This window comes from Myotis nattereri (assembly GCF_964212035.1).
Source record: "Myotis nattereri genome assembly, chromosome: 2".
NCBI lineage: Eukaryota > Metazoa > Chordata > Mammalia > Chiroptera > Vespertilionidae > Myotis > Myotis nattereri.
Genome location: NC_138076.1, coordinates 123,786,841 through 123,811,655, shown reverse-complemented (window position 1 = coordinate 123,811,655; position 24,815 = coordinate 123,786,841). Strand labels below are relative to the sequence as shown.

The 24,815-nt window shown below is 43.6% G+C and overlaps 1 protein-coding gene across 1 annotated transcript in view; it reads left to right on the top strand.

Moving 5' to 3' along the window:
* Positions 1-12,845: 12,845 nt before the first annotated feature.
* LOC308513849 (maestro heat-like repeat-containing protein family member 1) overlaps positions 12,846-24,815 on the top strand; it is a gene marked incomplete at both ends in the record, with an annotated part of 56,878 nt that continues 44,908 nt past the window's right edge. Inside the window, 5 exons of the mRNA XM_081083950.1 lie at positions 12,846-12,944; positions 13,290-13,412; positions 14,346-14,508; positions 15,618-15,710; positions 16,157-16,305. Coding sequence (XP_080940076.1) covers positions 12,846-12,944; positions 13,290-13,412; positions 14,346-14,508; positions 15,618-15,710; positions 16,157-16,305 — 627 coding nt within the window. The remainder of the gene's footprint in view (positions 12,945-13,289; positions 13,413-14,345; positions 14,509-15,617; positions 15,711-16,156; positions 16,306-24,815) is intronic.

The following is a 24,815-nucleotide window of genomic DNA, read 5'->3' as shown; positions in this document are numbered from 1 at the left end:
TGGAATAGAATAGAGACCCCAGAAATTGACCCAAACCACTATGCCCAATTAATATTCGACAAAGGAGGCAAGAGCATTCAATGGAGTCAAACAGTCTTTTCAATAAATGGTGTTGGGAAAATTGGACAGATACATGCAAAAGGATGAAACTAGATCACCAACTCACACCATACACAAAAATAAACTCAAAATGGATAAAAGACTTAAACGTAAGACGGGAAACCATAAAAATACTAGAGGAATCCACAGGCAGCGAAATCGCAAACATATGTCGAAGAAATTTCTTCTCTGATAATGCTCCTAGGGCAATGGAAACTAAAGAGAAAATAAACAAATGGGACTACATCAAAATAAAAAGCTTTTGCACAGCAAAGGAAACCATCAAAAAAACAAGAAGACCCACTACATGGGAGAACATATTTACCAATGATACCACCGATAAGGGTTTAATTTCCAACATATACAGGGATCTCATGAAACTTAACAAAAGGAAGATAAACAATCCAATAAAAAAATGGGCAACGGACCTAGATAGACACTTTTCGAAAGAGGACATACAGAAGGCAGAAAGACATATGAAAACCTGCTCAAAGTCACTAATTATACAAGAGATGCAAATCAAAACGACAATGCGTTATCATCTCCCACCTGTCAGAATGGCTATCATCAACAAATCAACAAACAACAAGTGTTGGAGAGGATGTGGAGAAAAAGGAACCCTTCTGCACTGCTGGTGGGAATGCAGACTGGTGCAGCCACTGTGGAGAACAGTATGGAGCTACCTCAGAAGACTAAAAATGGAACTCCCATTTGACCCTGTGATCCCACTCCTAGGAATATATCCCAAGAAACCAGAAACGCCAATTAGAAAGGATATATGCATCCCTATGTTCATAGCAGCACAATTCACCATAGCTAAGATTTGGAAACAGCTTAAGTGCCCATCAGCAGATGAGTGGATTAGAAAACTGTGGTATATATACACGATGGAATACTATGCTGCGGTTAAAAAAAAGGAACTCTTGCCTTTTGCAACAGCATGGATGGAACTGGAGAGCATTATGCTAAGTGAAATAAGCCAGTCAGAGAAAGATAAATACCACATGATCTCACTCATTTGTGGACTATAGAGAACAACATAGACTGATGAAAAAGGACAGACCCAAAGACTGAGAAACAGCGATCAGGCTATCAATCCCCAGAAGGAAAGTACGGGAGGGCGGGGGTAAGGGGAAGAGATCAACAGAAGGACTTGTATACATGTATATAAGCCAAACCAATGGACATGGATAACGGGGGGATGGGAGCATGAGTTTGTGTGTGGGGGGGGGAGGTTGGGGGTTAAAGGGGGGGATGAGGACACATTTGTAATACCTTAACTAATAATAAAAAAAATTTTAAAAAAAAGAAAAGAAAAAGTCTGTCATAGTGGCTTAAATAAAAATTCAAATAATTCAAAAAAAAATTGAAATGTCATTCCTTTGGCTGGCTTACGATCCCAGTTTTCTGGAATGCCTGTGATTTTCTTTTTCTGTTGCAGGGACTGAAGGCCCCTCTACAGGCCAGACCCTGTTAACTCCCAGGGACTAATCAGATTTGTTTAATCCATCGTACCATTCAGGGTGGAATGTGGGTGTAGCTGTATTCCTTGCCTGGGCGCTGGAGGGAGGAGTTATATCTTCAGGAGAAAATGGCTGCCCCAGTTTTGGGCTCAGATGTGACTCAGCACTCAATTTGCTGCCACCTCTCCTGGACCCGCTTCTCTCCCCAGCCTCTCCCCAGATTCCACTGGTCTGCACCTTCTCCTGCTCCTCAGCACGGCTGAGTGTCTGTATCCAAAATGTCCTATGAAGAGGGTTCAGTGAAAACAAACAAAGAAATGAAGGGACAGAACGGAACTGATAGCTGTGTCTCTAACTCCTCTCCCAGGAAAGCCACAGAATGTATCAGTTACTCAGCCTGCCCTTCTCTCAGCCAATGGGAAAGCGGGGGAAACTAGCCCAAGGCCAAGAGAATGCTAGTCACCCCCCTGTCTTTGTGTAACCAGACCCTAGCTGCACCCTGCCCTTGCATCACTAGCCCCCGGCCCTCACTCAACCAACCAGAATCGGCCAAATCAGTGGTCAGAGTGTGCCCCCACCCCCGACCCCAAGCCCTATAAATTCTTTGTTCCCTTGGGACTCGGGGCTCTCTCTTGCATCCAGCAATGGAAGCGGGGGGAGGGGGGGACCAAGTCCCGGGCTTGAATAAAAGACTCTATGCTTTTGCATCGGACTCAGCTCCCTGGTGGTCTGTCTTGGGGGGTCTTGAAATCTGGGCATAACATTTGGGGGCTCGTGCGGGACCCCCAAGACTCACGATTGACCCCAATGCGGAGAGTCTGACTGACCGTGGTAAGTGTCTGTGTTGTCTATTCTATTCTGAGTGTTCTGTCCTGTGTGAGCTCACTTCTGAAATCTGTATTGCCTGTAAAGGCCTAGGTGGATGCACTGGGGGGCCACGGGTGGGAGGAGGTGGGGGACGCCCCGATCCTCCATCTGGAGGGGCCGAGAAACCCCTCAATCTGAGACGAGTGGTGCATGGCCATCGTCTAATCTGTAGTTTTGCTTCCGCGGAGTCGGAAGGTTGTTTTGGTTTTGCTTCCCTAGAGTTGGAAGACTGTATTTGTCTGGGTTTTTGTTTTTTTTCCTGTTTTCTGTGGACTTACTGGACGGACGTTATGGGACAGACTCAAACTACTCCTTTAAGCATTATGGTTGTTTTAAAGTCAAGGGCTGGGCCAAATCTGCTTGCCAGCCTCAGGTGTGGTTTTCCAGAACTGCTGGGGACTTGGGACCTTGAAGCTTACTGAATTCAAATGATAAAAAACTTACGTCTTGCATTTTTGAAGTTTATTCTTAAAAATGTTACTGATTGAAAAATGCTGAATATTTGACTTGCCAGCTAAAAGTTTAAGATTTGGATTTAATTGAGAAAAACTGTGTGTTGTGGTAGCTAAATGCCTTTGCTGAATGAATGCTGAAACATTGAGGAAGCCTGAGTGAACAGCTGTTTGTTTGTGTGGGACTAGCCAATTTGCTACCGAGAGGGGGGACTGGATGCAGTCTTAACTCCTCCAGTAGGTTCTCACCAAAACGTTGGTCGAGAATTCTGTTCTGGGATATGGGTGCCAGGAGTGCCCCCACGCCCGTCTGGGGAGTTGGGCATTGTTTTGTTTATCTGCTCAGCTCCAGTCTGGGCTAGTCTACTGAGAGAGAGTGAATACGAATGTTTTGTCTATTTTGGCTGCTCATTACTAGTCTGTGTGAAGTGAAAGTTACTTTGATTTATTTTGCATTTCTGTTAATTCATCTGGCTGAACGTTTGGACTGGATCCGCGATGGGCTGCAAGAATCTCTAGCAGTTCTCAGAGTCTTTTGCTCACCATTACAGAAGGAATCAGCCCACTTAGTTAATATAAATTTCTGTCTATCAGTTGTAAATCGCTGTAATTCCAAGATTGCTTAGTTCTGAGATTGCTTACAAAAGAGTAAAAGAGAAAAAAAAATCTGTGAGGAAAAGCAGCCTGGGCTGAGAGAAGGGTGGCAGTGGGGGGGGGGGGGGGTTGGCAGTTATGCTACTGGCTGCAAACCTAACAGGTCTTATCAATGAACTTCAAGGTTACAAAAAATAACTGTAAACACAGTCTTTCTCTGCCCTGGTTTATTCTTTTAACCCCTCCAATGCTGAATCAGACCGATACCTGTTCTTAGTTTTATCACAAAAGGTCTAGATATATCTTAAGAGTAAAAGTACATTTAAAATATGTTCATAAATATTAATCTAAAATTGCTGAATGTTCACTTTTGGTAATCATTAAAGGATTAAAGTTTCTAAGAATAAAAAAAACCAAAAAACTAAACTCTCGCTAGAAAAGTGGAGGAGGAACAAAGCTGGAATCCTCAGCCCCCCTGGTGATTTAGAACTGTTTGCCAGGCAGACTCAGCCCCTGAGAGCCAGATCAAAGAAGGCGGGGGGGCGGGGCGGCTGAATGCCTGAGCTGCCCGCAAGGCCCGGAAGCCCCTGGTGGAGAAGAGGCGTGCGCGCAGTCAAGAAGAGCCTACAGGAGCTGCAGCAGCTGCTGGCGGGCACCGAGGTGCAGGCTAAGCTGGAGAACGCGGAGGTGCTGGAGCTGACGGTGCAGTGCGTGCTGCGGGGCAGGGCTTGCGGGCGCGAGCAGCTGCAGGCAGAAGCCAGCGAGCGCTTCGCTGCTGGCTACATCCAGTGAACTCCTGCTTGAGTCCATACCACTGCAAAAGGGCAGTGGCTTCTGGGATTTGCTGGGGGACGCTCTCTCGCTGGGCCCCTGGGAGACCCTAGGCGAAGCAGCTGGCTCACAGGAGGGGCTGATATCCCCGTCTAGTGCACTCCCTTGAAAGAGGCCTGGTTGCTGCTCTGCCACAAAGGGAACTGGTAAAAAGGCAAAAAGCGGGGGCCCTAAGGGTTCACAAAAAGGCACTCTCCCTGGACCTGGGAGCCATCAGGACTTTGAAATTCTCCAAGAGAGGAGGAGTCTGACTCAGAGACTGGCCAAAACGTCCTTGGGTTAGAAAAACCGGAGGCTGCATATTGAACTTACAGACTGCAGTTTGCTGGGCAGAGGTCCAAGCCCAGTTATATAGGGGTTAAGCTACCTGTGTACAGCAAAACAACTTTCTCCTGTGCCAGAATACATTTTAAGAAAATTAAATGCATGATAGACCAGTAAGCTGGGACAAGTAAAATAGGGAAACTGAGCAGAAATCCTATCTTCCCTAAACCAATGACACTTGGGAGTAAATGCTTTGCATTTGCCTCCCTAAACAGAGGTTAAATCGTTTATGTCAATCTGATTAGTGTCATTTGTTGTCCACACACAGGGACAAATGAAGTTAGAAAATAAGCCTTATTTTGATTAGTTCCTTTATTCAGGAGGAGCCAACCTGGTCCCTCCCTGCAACATGAATGATAAAATGTATGTTAAGGAATTTTAAAATTGCTCAAACCTTGCTGCCTTGGGTCCAGTTCTGCATGTGTAAGAAGGGACAGAGTAAAGGCCAGAAGAAGCTGGCAAGGCCATCCAAACCACCCAGCCGCTATTGGCCAGAGCCGCCTGAGGCGGACCTCCTCGGACTGGCAACAGCTGACTCTGACTAGGACAGATTGGGCTTTTTCCAACTGGGCCCCCATGAGCCGATGGTCAAAATGAAGATCGGGGGCCAGACTGGGAACTTTATGATTGATACAGCAGCAGAGCACTCAGAAGGTAGCTCCCCTCTCAGGACAGGAAGTCACCATTATTGGAGCTACCGGTATGGTACCACAGCTGCAGACTGTTCTGCCACCCCCGCCGATGTCAGTTAGGCGGCCATCAGGTGGTTCATGAATTCCTATATTTACCAGTTGACCTGGTCCCTCTAATGGACAGAGACCTTTTAGCCAAAACGGAAGCAGAAACCACTTTTGCCCCAGATGGCTCAGCACAGCCTTGCCTAGGTGAAGAGACCTCTCCAATGATCCTGTCCTTAGCAGTGCCGAGAGAGGAAGAATGGAGACTTTATACCCCCCAGCCAAAGGCCCCCACATCTGTTCTTGTCAGGCCCCCATCAGGGGACTTGGGCAGTGTTCCTGTTATCTGCCAAAATTCCCAAGACTGTAAAAGTACTTGTTCACTGAAAAGGTGTAAATGTGGATGTTTATATGTCTACTTAGGTATAAATATTTGTAGATAAATAGAACCCCCGGTTAGTTTCCTGGTGTATTCTGGAGCAGCCTATTCAGTCTTGACAGAGCCAATGGGACCAGTAACATCTAAGAAGACACCAGTTCTAAGAGCCACCGGACAAACTGCCTTTTTCCTTGGACATCAAAGAAGACTGTGGACCTCAGAAAGAACATGGTAACTCATTCGTTTCTGGTCATGCCAGAATGCCTGTACCCCTTACTTGGACGTGATCTCTTACAGAAATTACAAGCTACCCATAATCTTGTTCGAAATGCCCTGCCAGAGCCACCTCGGACTCTGCACATCCTTTCCAGCCTAGGGACTCGGTGTGGGTAAAGAAGTTCACAACCCCAGGACTCACCCCAACTTGAAAAGGACTATACCTGCAGAAAATTGTATAATAGACTCAGATGATGCCTGCATCTTCATACACATGGCTTCAGAAAGACAAGGACGATTTTACCGTATATAGAAAGGTCAAAGAGTGGACTTTAGTCACCTCCCTAAAATGTTTGTATAGCCCTGCCATATCTCATGTTTAGTAGCGGAGGATTTAGCTGCCTGAAGCAGCCATGGTGCCAATATTATGTTTCATTGTATTAATATGTTGTATTAACCCTCAATTCTCTTACAGGTTTAAATGTAGCTGTAACTGGCAAATGTCCAGTCTCCCACACTGAGGAACATTGCTATAGCTATGTGTTAGCTGTCCGGGAAGGGGACTATGTGGGGTGAACTCCAAAAGTAAAGGGTGTCTAGCTGCCAAGAGGGCAGGTGCCCAACTGGGCAAAGGAGAATACCCATCAGGTTTTAGTCTCTATCAAAAGACAGTTGACAGTTGGCAGCCTGTATACTATCTTGTAGGCCTGTGTGACCATGCCCATGTCAGAGGTGGCACAAAACCTCAACTGTAGAAAACTGGGGAAAACCTGTTTGGAATAGAAGGTCTGAGGCATGGTTATGCATTTCTAAAGAACATAGAAAGAAGGTTTAAAGGCTGGTTTGAAAGTATAAAATTTATAAAAGTTGGGTACATGATAAGAAAAAAAAAAAGAAATGTTAAAAGAAGTGAATCAAATGGTACAGGCCAGTAAGTCAGAAAGAGTAAATAACTTACATTCTGCCTCACTAGACAGAGGGTAAATAGTTATGCCAAAGTACTTAGAAAGAACTGATAAAAGCAATCCAGCAGTTACTGTTTTGTTATAACTCTGAAGAGTCCATGAAAAGGACTGACGAGAAAAATCAAAAGATCTTAGAGCATATCAGTATGTTTTTCTCCTTATATAATTCCTCTGAAATTTGGCAATGCTTAATAAGTCATGGCAATACATTTCTTTGCATGAAATCAATAAGACCGATTTTATTAACCGGAAACTTTGACTGGAGTATCATGTTTTAAAGAAACCTGTCTGAGCTCTGAAGACTTGAAGCCAATAAAAGTGCCACAGGAAAAGCCTGGTATCCTGCTTGGGAGCCCTGAAGATGGCTGGCGCTGGAGCGTCAGGCCCATGCCCTACCATCACTGGCGGTTGGTCAGAGTAGAAGGGGAGCAATAAGGATGCCTCTGCATCCCTGCGGAACCCCCACACACTCTGGGCCGCAACGAGTAGGAGGGCTACTGAGATGGGCCTTAAAGCCTAGAGCGTGGGCTCAGGTGGAGTTGCTACAGGTGAGGGATTCACCTAACGCAGCAGATACTGCAGGCAGGCCTGATGGCAGCTGGATGGCTTGGCTTCCTGGCCCTACGGGGCACATTAAGATTCAATCATGAAATTCCAGCAAAGGTAGTCAGTTACCATTCTTGTTGTGTTTATGCAAACATCAGGCCAAATTGAATACAGTAGATAAATTGGTCTTGATTTGGCTTTTTGATAGCCATAGAGGAATTTTAAGAAGAAAAATCCTATTTCAATAGAAGTTGTTAAAGCTTCTTTCCCTTCCACCAAACCATTTGTTATAGTTTGTCTCTGCCAGGTCACAAGCCCAGCTCCTTCTGTGCCCAGTACAGCAGGGAGCCTGAGTGGAAGGTGATCTCTAACCAGACACACCCGCTGCAGATCACCCTCAAGAAGACAGCGGACCTCGGCAGACCCCTTGTAATCCTCCTGATGCTGTTGACTTTCGGCCCTTGCATTATTAACAGACTAGTCCAATTTGTCAAGAAGTATATAAAAGTAATTCAGTTGATAGTTCAGTCCGTCTCATGATTGAGCCGGAAGTTCCAAGACAAGGGGGGAATTGAGGGACAGAACGGAACTGATAGCTGTGTCTCTAACTCCTCTCCCAGGAAAGCCACAGAATGTATCAGTTACTCAGCCTGCCCTTCTCTCAGCCAATGGGAAAGCGGGGGAAACTAGCCCAAGGCCAAGAGTATGTTAGCCACCCCCCTGTCTTTGTGTAACCAGACCCTAGCTGCACCCTGCCCTTGCGTCACTAGCCCCTGGCCCTCACTCAACCAACCAGAATCGGCCAAATCAGTGGTCAGAGTGTGCCCCCACCCCCGACCCCAAGCCCTATAAATTCTTTGTTCCCTTGGGACTCGGGGCTCTCTCTTGCATCCAGCAATGGAAGCGGGGGGAGGGGGGGACCAAGTCCCGGGCTTGAATAAAAGACTCTATGCTTTTGCATCGGACTCAGCTCTCTGGTGGTCTGTCTTGGGGGATCTTGAAATCTGGGCATAACAAACACCGGCCGCAGAAACGGGGAAGACTGAGTCTCTGTAAGCTGCTCTCTTACCGGCACTGCATGGTCTGGTCAGTGCTTCAGGCTGCTCCCTTTAGGCTCAGTCCTCCGTAATTATGGAACCCAGATCTCAAATCCCCCAGCCCCAACAGTCCTGAGGATTTCCTTTCCCCAGTCAGGGGCTGTGCCTATCCCAAGGGATGCGGCTGGGTGCCGCGAGGCCTCCCTCTGACCCCCTGGGCTCAGAGATCTGGCAAACTTTCCTGACCAGATCCCTGGTTTTTACCTTTCCAGGGGAACTCTGCCCTTCCCGGCTGCAAACTGTCTCACCAGCTGAGTATACTTTGCCAATTTGGGGTAGATGTTATTTGTTTCAGCTGCTCATTCTATTTGCTCTGGGACAAGCCTTGGGATGCATCTGCCTATTCTGCCACCATCTTGTCTCCTCTCGTGTAACCTCTTTTTAAAAAATATTTTTTTATTGATTTATGAGAGAGAGGAAGGGAGGGAGAGAAGGAAGGAGGGAGGCAGGGAGGGAGATATGGAGGAAGGAAGGGAGGGAGGGAGGGAGAGAGAGAGAAACATGAATGTGAGAGAGAAACACCAATCAGCTGCCTCCTGCACGCCCACTCCGACTGGGGATCGAGCCCGGAACCTGACCATGTGCCCTGACTGGGAATCAAACCAGTAACCTTAAGTGCTTGGGACAACACTCAAGCCAATGAGCCACATCAGCCAGGGCATGAAACCTCTTTTTTAAAACTTAATGTAGTATGAACATTTCCTTATGTCATTAAAAAGTATTTAAAAATTATTTTAATGAATTGCATCATGTATTTGAACTGAAATGTATCTATATACCATGAAATGTCAAGTATTTTGAAGTTTACTTATTGATAAACTAGAGGCCAGGCACAAAAAATTATGCATGGGTACGTTCCTGAGGCCTGGCCTGTAGTCAACACCATCTTCTCAGCTGCCCGCAGCCAGCCCCACCACACACCCCCGGTTCCCAGTTCGCCATCAGGTGATCAGTGCCTGATGGCTAGGGGATGGGACTGAGAGGTAGGCTGTTCCCGCTGGCTCTTTATCCCTGCCCCTGCCACAGGTGGCCATCGGGCGATGGGAGCCGGCTGGCCAGGGAAAGGGACCAAGAGGTGGTCAGTGCGCCTCATAGTGACTGGTCCAGCGGTTATTCTGGTCATTCTGCCCTTAGAGTCAATTTGCATATTACCCTATTATTATATAGGACAATGTCATAATGAACATGTATTTGTATATATATCCTTGTGCATAATTTAGATTAAAAATAAGATTAAAAAATAGTTCATTTACTCATTTTTTCTCTCAACAGATATTTATTGATTAACTGTTTTGTGCCATTTCTCTCAGGAGTCAACATTGTGGGGAGGGGCTTCTCATTTCACCTTAAGTTCTTTAGATATGAGCTGATTGGTCAGTTACAAGTTGGGCATTCTAGGCTTGGTTGCTAAGATACGAATATTTCTCAACAGTTTAACAGTCATTTCAGGAGACATTTCTGTGTTGTCTGACTGCTTTCTCATAGTGCTACTTGCGCATTTGGTGTTGGTGAGAGAATAGAAATAGGCTCAGCCCTGGAGCAGAGGTGAGTTTGAACGTGAGAAATAAAGTTGGACAGTGGCTGTGTCAGAAGAGCAAAGGGATGGATTCAAGGGGTATTTCCTAAGTACAATTTTCTGTTCTTGAAGGGCTGTGGATGATTCGAGAGAGAAGGAGTAAGACTCAAGCACTGCCTAGCCACAGAAATTAAGTTTGAATGGAGAGCAGATACTAAGTTCAATGTGGGATGTACTCAGTTTGAAGAACTGTAAGAAATTAGGAATTCTAAAATATAGAGATAAAGGTTTGCAATTCAAACAAGTCTGGATATATATATATTCAAAAATTTTAAACATTCATTCTGACTATATTTTTCTAGCAATGGTTAAATTTCATTAATTCTCCATATTTATTCTGAACAAGCTAAGGGTCTCCAACCCCTTAATTGCCCTGTAATTCACCTTGCTCCCCTTTTCTGTTGTGTTGGCTAATGTTTTAGTTCTATCACAACTTAAATTTTCTCAAATTAGGTGATTATTACTATATTTTGACAGTTAATAACTTATTTAAATTTGCCAACTTCCTAGTCAGGGTCCTAATAGAAAACAGATTACATACTCAAATTAGGACAATTCCAGGAGAGTTTAACAAATAAATTAATTAAAGCAGCTTTATCTAATGGGTATGTATGGGTAGAGATGAAGAAACCCACAAGAGGCAGTTTAATGTGCCAGAGCTTGTAACAACCAGACTTTTAGCACTGCTAGGCCTGAAGGGATTTGGGAAAGGAGCAGTCGTCGAAACCTGAAAGAAGAGATGTATGTACGGGGTTATCTTGAGAGAAGCAGTGGCCTCAGAGAATTAACATAGTGCATTTCATCAACATCATGAAATCGTAGTGATATAGTAACTCAGGGAAAGTTCCTCATATGTTTCTCTTTCAGATATTTTCAGCAATTTATATGCATTATGGGGGCATCAGTGTTACTCCATCTGTCGTCCTCACTCTCTGTTTCTTTTTCCCAAGCCAAGGATCATCATGCCAGGAGGAACCATGAGACCATACTCTCTGACATGACCATCCTCCCTTTCTGCAGTGTCCTATTGGGGCTATTCATTGGCAAAACTCAATTGCAAGCAAGAGAATAAGGGAACTTACTTGATGTAGTCCATACTGGGCAGCCTCCACGACACTGAGTGGAGCAGGGTGTAGGGAAGATTTGGAGAGCCAACAGAAGATATTCAGGGTGCCATGTGTTTTTACTAATTCTTTGTCCATAATTTCTCACATCCCAGTACTCCTTTCCAGGTTTATTTTATTCCTTGGTGAAGAAAATATATTAGAATTTTTTCAGTGAGGGCTTATGAGTAATAGATGTCTTCGTATATCTGAAAATGTATTCATTTTGCCTTCACTCTTGAATGTTATAGCTGAGGATAAGTTTCTAGACTGATATTTTCCTTCAAAACTTGGAGGCTATTATTGCATTGTTTCATCTACTATTGCTGATGAGAAATCTGCCATTGGTCTGTTATCTCCTCTGGGGTTCTTTTTTTTTCCTCTGAACTTTTTATGATTCTCTCACTTTCCTTGATCTTTTATCTTATTCCAATGTCTCCAGGTATGAATTTATTTTTATCCTGTGAAAGACTTGGTGTGCTTTTTCAATCTGAGGATTCATATCTTTAATTGTGAAAGATTCTCAGCCATTATTGCTATTACCTTCTGGCCATTCACTCTATTTTTTTGAATTCCCATTACGCATCTATTGGAGTTTTTCATGCTATCTTTCATCTCTCTCAACATTTTTCTTCATCTCTCTATATCTGTGCTATGTTATGAGTCACTTTAGTCTACTTTCCAATTCACGAATTCACTCCTCTGCTGTGTCTAGTGTACTATGAAATCTTTCTACTGAGGTGTTTAATTCATCTCGATGTTTTTCTTTTCTGTATCTGTCATGTAAAAATGTAACTGCTGACCTGGCTGGGTGGCTCAGTTGGTTGGAGCATTGTCCTGTACACCAAAAGGTGTGGGTTTGATTCCCATTTAGGGCACATAACTAGGTTGGGGATTCACTCCTAGGTTGGGGTTTATGTACAGGAGGCAACTGATTGATGTTTCTCTCTCACATTGATGTTTCTCTCTCTCACTTCTTTTTCTCTAAATCAATAAACATATACTCAGAGGAGGATAAAAATTAAAAATATATATTTTTGTTGTTAAATAAACATTGAAAAACATACATGAGCCAATTGTGTAGACCTCAATTATTTATCACAAAGAAGATATCAGTGTTACCACCATCTAGGTCAGGGGTCCTCAAACTACGGCCCGCGGGCCACATGCGGCCCACCGAAAACATTTATCTGACGCTCTATCCACTGAGCCAAACTGCTTAGGGCTGAATTATTCTCTCTTATCATTGATGTTTCTAGCTCTCCCTCCCTCTCCCTTCATCTCTGAACTCAATAAAATATATATTTAAATTAAAAAAAAGATGTGATCCAAAGGGCAGGCTGAGATCCTAAAAGGTGATACCTAATAACACGTAACCAATCTCTTAGGATTCTCATATTGATTTTTATTGTACTAAGTTTTCACATGAAGAATAGAGTCTCCAGGATTTAATGAATTGCCAACGGATATATTGCTAGTGAAGGGCAAAGTCATAATCAGCAACCACACTGGTCTCTTCTGGTTTTTCATTATTTCTTGCATGATTTCATCATACTATGTTACCCACTTTGGAAGAAAAACATACCCAATTCCAGCAAGAGAGAAACAGTTCCCCTCTACTAACCCTCTTTATTCCTTAGAGAGATATTTAGAGCTATGGCAGTTTCCACAGCTAACTCGAAAGGGGAGTTGAGCCAGTATATCTCAAAAGAAGACATCGAGAAATTTATGATGGCACTCAAAGTTGGAGGTCAGGTGAGGACATCTCAGACATCTTCCTGGCACTGGCCCCAGCGTGGAACCACCTCCATAAAGGTAGCTGGTTGGGTGCATACCCATTCTGTCAGGAGAGGGGCAAGTATTTCCAGTCAGCAGAGCACTACTCGGCTCAGTCCCTTCACAGCTCCAGGTCAGGTTCCCATGTCCCTAGGTTAACCCATAAACTTCTCCACCTACTTCCCCCCAAACCTGGGTCCAGCTTTAATCTTCTCTCTAGACCCAGTCCTCCTCTTCCTTTCTCTACCATGGATCATTATTCTCTTTCTTTTAACCCTCCATCCTTCAACCTTCCTTTCTTCTTGAATCCCTTCTCTCCTCTAGATGTCAGAAGATGATATCATAAAGACCCTCAAATTACTGGAAGTCAAAATTCTAAATACTAAGATGCCTAATACATTCTGCCGGAAAATTACAGGTGTCCTTATCAACTACCTGAGGAGAATGGTGAGGAGCTCATGCCTGTGGGTTGGGGGCTATGGGGAAAGAAAGGATTCCAGATCTAAAGCCAGGAGTTCCTTTCTGGTGGGTGATGACATTTTGAAGTTAAGTAGTATTTGGGAGATGAGTACCTCAAGTTTCTAAACAGTTTCCTAGAGCGTATGTTTTATACCCTGAACATGTCTCAAGAACTGTGACCTAAAAGTTAAAGTAATGAAGTAAGGAGGTAAAGTGAAAGAAGTGAGATGGAAAGAGGGAAACGGATTTAGGCTTTGGGCCTCAAAATCTAAGCTGTCCTAATCCTCCTCCTGGGATATCTTAGGCAGTCACACCTTTGCTGTTGCAACTCAGCTAATCACCTCAATTTATTTACTAACCTATTTAAATCCACCCACTTGCCTGCTAGCCCAACTTTGGACTGAACATTCATGACCACTACCTATTCATCTATTCAGATACTTTTATACTTAATTTTCCTGGTACTGGGTAAATCTGGTTTCTGATTTTCTTGGTTAACTGTCTACATGCAAGGTGTCTTCCAGTTTACCTGCCTTCTTTGGCACACCTGTTTACTGATCAAGACCTGACCCTTCAAGAAATTTTCAAAGTTACCTCCATAATGTACCCAACTCTGTTATGACGGTTCACTTGTTGCTTCAGGGAAGGCTCTGTGCTCTGGAAATGCCAAGCCCCATTCCCACCCCAACACAAGCCCAGAGACTTTGCAGAGTGTTTCATTTCCTGCACTCTTGCACACTCTAGGAAGCTCTTGCCTTCTATCATGGGAAAGGTGTATGTTGAATGGGGTAGTAGGATGAGATAGGATAGTTACTGCCCTCTAGATAGAGGAGAACCACTTACTGAGCAAAGCCAATTCTCAGAAGCTGAGGGACTCATCTTGGAGATTAGTCTTGGAACACTGAGTCTTTCTTTTTCCAGGAGACAAAGGAAGAAATGGAAAAGGCATTCACTGCGGTCCTAATGGCTCTGGGGTCACATTTTCCAGAAGTGATCATTGTCAAGCTATGGGACAGACCAAATACACACTGTCTGCCCCCAAGGAGCCTCATGGTTGCAGTGGGGAAGATCATCCTTTCCAAAGGTATTGCTCCCCCGGATGGAAGAATTTGTCTGAGAAAGGAACAGGGGCAACAGGCCTTGGGGTGCTGTATGGAATTTAGAGTATAGCTTTATTCTCCTTACTCCTTTCAGTGTACTAGTATATCTCTACTTAGTTTAGTCAAGGGTGTGTGTGTACGGATGAGCGGGGCAAACTAGCTTCCCTGTGGGACCGATGGGAACTCAGGAGGGAGTTCCTGGAGACTAGGAGTGGCACAGGAGAGCATATTAAAAAGCACAGGAAACTGTGGGGCTGGAGGTGAGGCTTGGAGAACTAGTGGGAAGGCTGAATAGAAAGCCCCCATTTAACACAGGTGAGAAAGGGCAAAAGAGAAGTGAGGAGTGCTTTGCTTAGGGGAAGCTGAAGTTTTGAATTTGATCAGAGGTTTGGAAGGTAATAATGTAGTAGGATGAGGCAGAGAATCACCACACAATCTCCATCCTGGTGGCTGTTGGTGACAGCATTAGTTCTCTTACCCATTGTATTCCCCTCCCTCAATCAAAAAGTGTTGAGGAAAAAATCAGGTCATCAGGCAAATGCCAGACCCTGCCCTTTCTTTGCCACTTGGACCTTGGGCCAGAGAGATATTGGGGGAAGTCAGCTGGCCTTCTGGGCATTAGGTTCAAAATGACAAGGCTTATGGTTTGGGCTGCATAGCAAACTCAGAGGACACAGCACAGAAGCTGGAAATGTGTCTCTTGATCTAATCAGGGCAAATGTTCTCACTTTACAATACTGAGAAGGCCTCCAGCAGCATAGCTCTTTGCTTCATAAAGGTCCTTGGAAGGGAGTGTGCATGTGTAGGGTGTGGTAATACCTTGCATCTGCATGCTGTGCTAGCATCCATTATGGAGCTTCATTTTCCCAACAGCCCTCTGAGGTGGGCTCATTAGGAACTGTAGTCCTATTTAACACCTCAGGACATGGAAACTAGCATAAATTAAGTATCTTACTCTGGGTTACCCAGACACTTTGGAGGCAGAGCTAGGATCTGAACCCAAACATCCTGGTCTCTTATTAGATTCTGTACACTAAGGCGGGAGGCTCCTTTCCTTGGGATAGGGATGTTTTTCTTTTACTCTCCCTCCCAGATACAGTTTCCTATGTTGGTTCTATATGGAGATCTATCCAGCCTCTTCTGAAGTTGGCCCAAGAGGAGAATGACATGTTGGCGATATGTCATGGTAAGGGTCAGGAGGGTCTGGGGAAAGGCTTAATTGGAATCCGGGAGGGAGGAAAGAAGGCCAGGAAGAGACTGGGTCTCTCTGAAGTTGGACCCCATAAGTCTATGGAAAGTGCAGATGATTGCTGAGAGCAGGCCAGGTATGAGTAGATGCTGTTCCCCATCTGACCTTTCTTGGCCTGGTTTGGGGCAAGGAGCAAACTTGATAGGGAGGCTGTAGGTGTTGACCGCCTTTCTCTTTCACTTTCCCTGCCTATCCTGGAACTAGGTGAGGTCAGAAAGGAACGATAGTTGGGGAGGTGGTGGGCAGGTGGGTCCTTCCCAGAACAGGACCCCCAAAGCCCTTTTTGGGTTGGGGAGGAGAGGACTGTACATATAGGTGTGCATGCTTTACTTTGTGGAATGGGAAAGGTGATGGGCAGCTCTAACTCCCTTCCCTCCGTACAGTATTCTACGGATTGGTTGTCAGTGCCCAGAAACACCTGGATCCCTGGGATGATAAGGTGATGGACTTTAGTCAAAGGGAAATGTCCATGAAGGCCTACATCACCTTCCGCATCTTCCTCAACCGTTGGTCTTTGAACAGCACGGACAAGGTGGGAGTGGGAGATTACAGGGGATGGGTGGATGGGCTGAAGGAGTAAGGCTTGAGCCAAAGTTAGGCTCAAGTTTGTCCACTTGCTGGTAGAAGGGTCTTCTGGGAGAGCAGGTGTTCCTCCTCAGGCTCCTCTTACCATGCTCCAGAAAAACATAGAGTAAAAAAACACGGCACTGTCCATTCACTTATTTGTTAAGTGTGCAATTTACATTTATTGATTAGTCTCATTTGCCAGGCATGATGCTAGGACCTGGTCATACAAAGATGAATAAAGCCCAACCCCTGAGTGTTTGTCTTCCTCATCCTATTGCTGATTCAAGTTTGTATATCTCTGTAGGCACAGGTGACAGAGCAGGTTCTGCAGATAATGGGCCACCTTTTCTTCCTTATGTCACCAACCAAACTCAAGGACCAAGTGAACCGGTTAACACAATGGTTAATGATTTTGATGTCCACGAAAGTGACACCTTTCTACATTTCCCAGGTGATTGGGTTGTGCGTGAGAGGGAAATTTGACTCGTTCATGTATTTCATATTTATTGCGTAGTTAATGTTGGAGTGGGCAAAGCTTGGCCCATAGGTCAAATCCATTCTGAAGCTTATTTTTGTAAGGAATGTTTTACTGGAACTCAGCCATGTCCATTTGTTGAATTCACCTCATGCTTTGAAACTCTCTGACTTCCTTGTCTCTGACCTTTAGAGCCAGCTTTAAAGGGCCTATGAGATAAGATCAAGCCTACCTGGAGTACCTCCCTATGTTAAAGTTAACCAGTGTGGGACCTTACTTATAAAGGGTGTCCCAAAATTCACACAAGAAGTAATTTTGATAGAAAACACAGGTTTATAATTAAAAATTTTAATCTTTTTATTGATTCATAAAGTATACAGTATAAGGTTATGTATAGAATAGCATATTGGGTAAATGGCTTCTCGAAATGTCCAATTCTTGACTACAGTGCCGAATTGATGTCCTTGGACTCTCAGCTACACTCTCACAAAGTGCTTTGATGTTTTGTGTTGAACGACTTGTTGAAGGATGGCCAGAGTGTTTAAGATCACTAATTGATCCAGTCTGTCTAAATTTTTTAATTAATCTCTTCACAGTTGATGAAGTAAAATCACTATTCCGACCATATTTTGCACAAAAATTGCTAACTGTAGCTGCCAAAGCTTCATTATTTTTATAATATTGCTCAACAATGAAAACGTGTTGTTCTTTTGTGGAGTGCTCCATTTTTAATAACCCTGAACTGTCAGCTGTCACGCTATCATTTTTTTTTTCATTGGCAACACTTGACGGCACAAATGGCGTAAAATTCAAATCTTGGGTGAATTTTGGGACACCCTTTATCTGCAAAATCCTTTCACATCAACACCCAGCTTAGTGCTTGATTGAAAAACCAGGAGAAGTTGTGTGTACACCAGGGACCTGGGATTTTAAGGGCCATTTCAGAATTATGCCTGTGATAGAAATGTTATACACATATTAGGTATTTTTATGAACAGAGTTTCAAGAACCAGAACACAAATGTTCTGATTGTTGTTTCAGTTTTCCTTCTAATTCAATGGCATTTCTCAAACCGAGTTCCCCCAACTTCTAATGAGTATTTCACAAAAAGAAGGCGTGTTATTTAGTAAACTGGGTGAGATATGTTGAGTTTAAAATTAAACAAATTTCTTACCTGTAGGACTTCTCTGAGTGTTCAATATGTGGGTTAGTCTGGTCCTCTAAGAAGCACATACCAACTTGGACTAGAGGTGCAAGAGAGTTATTGGAGGGACACCTGTGAGGAAAAAATAGGGAAGGAGCCAGAGGAGGCTGGGAGAGCCATCAGACTGAGGAGATGTTCTGACCATTGATAAGGAGAAGGAGAAGGGGGAAAGATGGGAGAGAAGGGAAGAAGAAAAAGTTTTACATTAGAGTGTCGTTCTAAGAAAGTTCAATGCTAACAGGGAATCAATGCCAACAGGGAGTCATTGAGCCAATGTTACCCATCAGAAAGTCCTACATCTTGCATATGTAGGCCTGCTTTAGTGGGCCTGCCATACTCAGTCATTGGCTGGAAGAAACCTTTGGGAATCTAGCCTCACTTTTAAACAGTGATGGATTTTAAAATAAAGAAGTTGGAGATGTCGTTCAATTATGCCCTCCAGAATAGGCATCTGAGAGGCCCATTTTTCATGGTTGCTCAACATGGTAGTATGCACTTGTAAATTTCCAACAGGAGATTTTTTTTCTTTTTAGTGCAACCCCCATTAGCATCAAGTTTTCAGGGATCACCATTTGTGGTCTACCATTGCACTACCACCTCACATGCACTTTCTTTGGTGTGTGAAGATTTGACCTTCCTCATGTATGTGCTCTGAGCTTTCTCCTTTAGTAGAGCAGCCAGTCTCTCATTTACTAGTACCTACCCTCCTGTCATGTGTCTGCATGTTGCCTCAGGTAAGGTCTGTGAACCTGGAGCAGAGGTTTGCTCTTTGAGGTCAGTTAGCCAGTTAGAGGATGAAATTTGTAACCTACCCGCTAGTCTGCAGATTGTGCAGGTAGAGATTGTACCCACATTTTACGGACAGTGGAAATGTTTTGGCTACTTCCTCCTTCTCTCTCCTTCTCTATCACTCCAGGGGCTAGTGATTAAGAATCTGCTGGGGGCCAGCCCCAGCGGGTCCAGGGGTTCCCAAAGGTGTGGACGGAGTCGGCGAAGAATGTTTTACACGGAGACAGCGTTCAAAACTCTCTAGCTTTCCTTAGTCTCCGTGGATCTTCCCTGTGCCTGGCTGAGGCCACAGAGAGATCCCAAGGCAAGCTGAGCCTTTATTTTATAGTGAGAGGTAAACAAGGTAGTGGTTTCCATTAGTTACACAGTTCTTGTGAGTTTCACTTGTTTACACAGTTCTTGTGAGTTTCACTTGTTTTTGTTCTTGTGAGTTTCACTTGTTTACACCATGGTTATACTTCCTGCACTTCCTCAGCCCATTAGCTTCCCAGATAAGATCTAGGGAGTGTCACAAAGTCAAGCCTAATTATGCTAAGAGGACTGTGCCCTCTAAGCTGGGAATTGTTTGTGACTTTGCCTACAGGTCAGTCTGAGGCTTAACCCTATATCAGCTCCCTACATCTCACCCTTCTTTTATTTTTTAAGCTACTATAATGAGAGTTTTTAAGCTACCATAATGACAGTAAAACTTAAGCATCAAACTTAAACATCAAGAACAAAACTCTGGCTATTAAAGCAACAACAAAACAATGCCAATGCAAAACCCAAAACATTTTAAAACTTGAACATAACATTTTTAAAACTAGTAATAATAATAAAACAATGGCAATGCAAAACAGCAATAAGTGAGAAATCAAAGCACAGTAACATTTTTCTACCAAATGAAAGTTTCTTTTGCCAATTTACTCAAGAGTACTCTGACTTGGCTGAGAGAGTAGCTTCCATTTCTTGCTTTTCTACCATCTGCAGGGCCTCAGTTGTTAACTTCTTCAGCTGACCCCAAGTCAGTGATTTGGTTGTCCTTGTTGATCTGGCTAGCGGGCGATGTCACTGGTGACGGGCTTCCCGAAGTGTCACCATGTTGTACGGCTGGATCAAACGGTCCATCAGGGCCGTGTTTGATGATGGTGTCGGTGTCTGGGGAGGAGTCAACTGTGCCCTCTGGGTCGGCTGAAATGGATGATACTGGGGAGGAGGAGGATGAGGTGGAAATGGAGGGTAGTAGAGAGAAAAAGAAGAGAAAGCAAAAGAACTACAAGGCATGGAAGTGTTTTAAAAAAAGAGGAAGAAGAAAGTGAAGAAGGCAGCATCCTGACATAGCCCTTTCCTTCAGCTGCACCTTTCCCTGTGGTCCAAGGTAGAAATGGGAAACAAGTCCTGTTGCAGTGAGAGGGCAGCTGCTGTCAGCCAGTCTCTGTCTTTACCTGGGTCCCGATCTGAGCTGGGCCAAGTCTCTTTCTGTTCCCAATCTGAGCTGGGCCAAGTCTCTTTCTGTTATCTGGGTCCCGATCTGGGCTGGACATGGGAAGCGAGAAGCAGCCATGGGGGCAGGAGACCTTCCTCAGAAGGGGCGAGTGTTCAAGCCCCTGCACAATTGGGGGGGTGAGGATCTGTGCCCCACCTCTGTTGAACCCCAAGTTCTCTCCTACTGGCCCCCGGCTGTGCCTGTCTTAGGTTGCCCCACCCTGTGGAGTCTTACCCGTCGTTGACTACCAGCCATCTCTGGGCCAAGTAGGGTGATGTGAGGTTTAGTTCTGTCTCCTTGGTAGCCTATGCCCCTGTGGCCTCCATGCCCAGCAACTGCCTTGGGATCCCCTCGCCTGCTGGCGGGGCCCCGGCATTGATCACATATCTTGGGAAACCCAGGTTTCTTCTCCAGAGAGGGCCCAGCTTACACCATTGGGCGAGAGACAGATCCATGGTACCAGCCACCGTGACCTCAGCAAGAACAGAGAACTCAGGCAACAGCTGTGGGCCCGGGACAGGGATTTCTCAGCCCAGGATGTCGGGCTCTTGGTACAAGACAACTCCACATATGGGGCATATACCAGACACTCCCAGTCACAGCAGAAAAGGGAGGTGCCCTTCCTGGATCAGTAGGGTAGGGAGATTCTAGAAAAGGCTGTGTTCAGGAGAGCAGGAGAAAGGCCAAAGAACCAGCAAACAAGTAGTCAGATTTTTAAAAAAAGAAAAAGGAAAGGAGATGTGGGGCAAAGCTGGGACATAAGGACAGACAAATAGGAGGCACATGCGATCCTTCCAATGGACAGGTGGTTCCAGCTCAGGGCTGCTTGTTGTCTGACTCGTCCTCCTCCTGCTGGGTTAGACTTGGAAAACTTCAATTTAAAAAGAAATCTTTTTCTTTTACACTAAGTAATCTACAGGGTTACTTCCTGGATGTTGACTGATAGTGCCGCAAGGCCATGTATTACAAGTCAAAATCATTAAACATTTATTGTGACTGTACTTTCAGATTTGGTATTTTAACAGCAAATCATTAGAGTATCCTATAAATATTAGTGGAAAATATTTCAAAATTTTAAAATTTCTCCTTTTCATTAAATTTAAGATAATATGTTTAAACAGCATTCCCTTTCGGCTTATTCGCATATACAGAAGGATCATGGGAAGCCTTCGGTAACCTTTTTTAGAAGAATTTTACTTTACTAGGATTCAATTGCTTACAAAGATACTGGCTTCTTATAGTAGGTACAGTTAGTAAATTTAGTAAAATTTTATGTCTGATTCACGAGGTGCAAATGCTGTCCCACCTGCAGCCTAATTTAAAATGCAGCGGCAAGGAGCTTTTGCTATTTTAAATTGCATCTTAAAATTCTGCTGCATTTTAAGAAATATCAAACAAAATAACTTGATTTGCCCTCTCTTAGAGGCAAAAACTTAAAATATATTTATTAATTTATATTTGATAAATCTTTCCATGTGATTTCAAGTATATTAAATTGGCTTTATTAATAAATCTTTTAAGAAGAGAAAATAAACTTTTGAAAACATTCCAGGGCCCATGAAATGTCCCAAAGTCATTCCTTGGTTATAGTTTTGAAATCCAACTTGAAAGACCATCAAATATATATGTGTATATATGATTTAAAGATTATATACCTTTTATAATTATTAAGAGATATCAATTAAATTGAAACTGATCTTAGCATATAAAAATTTTGGTTGGGATCACAGAATTTACCCTCTTTTTTCAATCAGACAAATGTTGAAATTTTACTATAATTATATGATTTCTCCCAATTTATTTAACCAGAACTTTAAATTCTTAGCTGGCAAGTTAAATATTTAGCATTTCTCAATCAATAACATTTTTAAGAATAAACTTCAAAAATGCAAGACATAATCAACCAACAGATTTAATTCTGTCCTCTAGATTTTTCATGAGGCAGATTTAGCAATTTAGCAAACTCCCAAAGTCCTAGGCTGCCATTGCTCCCAAGGATGGGAAACTGGGAAGCAAGCCTGTCTTTAGAAGTTGCCACTGGCAGGAAATTTTTGGTCTACCTGCTTGTTCTGTTGGGGGAAGGGAGGCTAGCCCTTCCTCCATTAGAAATTGCCTTGGGAAGCCAGCCTTAATTAAAGAGTGTAGCCGTCTTTTACCTGGGCTACTTAGATTTTTATAATTAATATAGTTCAATAATTCTTGAGATTCAAATCCAAATTATTATTTTAAGGCATACTCTTTAGCAAATTTTTGTAACAGACAATTTTACTGAATTTCCTTTTCGGCCTTGAAGTTAACTTTTCAACACCCTTCATTAGCATTTAAAAACTGTTCTTTATTATGGAAATATACCAATCTTGTTGCTAGAATCTAGCCAGCATCTTTTTTCCTTTGGGTAAAATTTGCCATTTTTCTTGGGAAATAATCAGTCTTGGGTTTTATTCTGTACATTTGGAAAGAGATTTCAGCTCAAAACTCTATCTAAATGTCCAAAATCGGACGATGCGCACCTTAGTTCCAAGCCAGTTTCTCTTTACGCATGCACAGAAATCCCAGACGCATTTTTAAATTTTGTAAAACTTTTCAATCATGAGAAGAGTTTAAATTAGAATACTTGGGGAGGAGGCATCCATATTGGATCGCCATGTGCTCCCTTCTTCGCTTTCCCCACATCATGCTTTGGGGGAAGTTTCAGCAAATGACTCAGATGGCATATTTTTCCCAAAGTCATGCTTAATAGAAAAAGACATTTTAAATTTTTTTTCCTTTTTCGCTTTCCAAAGTTATGGCTAGCACCCAAGGTTATCTTGGCCAAACTTTGCACTTCCCGACATGTTCTCCGGTAATTTTTAAACAATACATTAAGTAATCTCATTGCGGGAGAGCTTATAGCTCTGCCCTCTCCTGCCACCTTTGAATCTCTCCACACCAGAGGCGGACTCAGCAGCAGGGTTTCATTTCTTATTATAGATTTTAGATTCCAAATACAAACTAAGATATTAATTTGAACAAGAAACCACATTGAAGTGACCATGGCACTCTTTCTTTCTTTTTTTTATTTTTCAAGTTTTGATTAACTTTTTGGCAAACTTTTAATATCTAATGTACCTCTTTCAAAAAAAAAAGGGTTATGTTCTATAGTAACATGCAAAAACTGTAAGAGATTACCTTCTGAAACTTTAACTCCTTAAGCATGCACATCAATAGTTTATCATAAAGTTTCTTACTTTTTTTTAAAAGCCGAATATACTTTTTTAAAGCCAAATCCTGCCCCGTTAGCCTGGTTAAGAAAACGTTCCCAGCCTACTTACAGATCTGGAGAGCTAACTTCGATGTGTTAAAACTAAGTAAAATGCATTTACTCAATCCAAAGCAGGCATTAAAAAGAAAACCCCCAAATGCTCTCTTATATCCATTTTAAGAGTAGGATTGGCACTTTCCGCTATTACCTGAGTCCTTATCTATCACCCCAGGGAGAGCTTGCCAATCCTGGACTTTCCCGGGGTGGAAAGGCTGCAGTGGGGTTAAGGATAAGGCTCCTTGGGCCTACCTTCTCCCATGCCTTTACATTTACCTTTCCAGCACCTTTCCTTCCTCAGAAAAGCATGGACACACTTGTATAAAACGTTCCGTCTGACTAGGAGTAACCTTAACTCCTCTGCTAGCAAGCATATGTGTTTAAAGATCAATACAGAGTCTTTTTCCTTTAGACTAAGTATGGCAAATCTTCTCAATCTATGTTCTGTACTATCCACCTTCTTACCCTACTTATTGTCAATAGGGGGGTCTGCAGCACCCTATGGTGGAGTCCTATCCGTCCCGAGTGCGGGGGTTCTCAATGTGTGTGGGGGGGCTTACCTAGGGGAATCCTGTTCAGGCGCCATATGCTGGGGGCCAGCCCCAGCGGGTCCAGGGGTTCCCAAAGGTGTGGACGGAGTCAGCGAAGAATGTTTTACACGGAGACAGCGTTCAAAACTCTCTAGCTTTCCTTAGTCTCCGTGGATCTTCCCTGTGCCTGGCTGAGGCCACAGAGAGATCCCAAGGCAAGCTGAGCCTTTATTTTATAGTGAGAGGTAAACAAGGTAGTGGTTTCCATTAGTTACACAGTTCTTGTGAGTTTCACTTGTTTACACAGTTCTTGTGAGTTTCACTTGTTTTTGTTCTTGTGAGTTTCACTTGTTTACACCATGGTTATACTTCCTGCACTTCCTCAGCCCATTAGCTTCCCAGATAAGATCTAGGGAGTGTCACAAAGTCAAGCCTAATTATGCTAAGAGGACTGTGCCCTCTAAGCTGGGAATTGTTTGTGACTTTGCCTACAGGTCAGTCTGAGGCTTAACCCTATATCAGCTCCCTACAAGAATTGAGATATTTGTCAATCTGTAGTACAATTTGTTTGGAAATTAACTAGCACTAGCCAGCTCTACTTAGGGAGGCTGGCCCAATGTGGGGGTCTATCGGCAAACCAAAGGGGAAGAAATGTTAAATATTTAAAATCCAGTGGAGGGATTTCTGCTCTGGCAAAGATCGAGGCCAGAATTA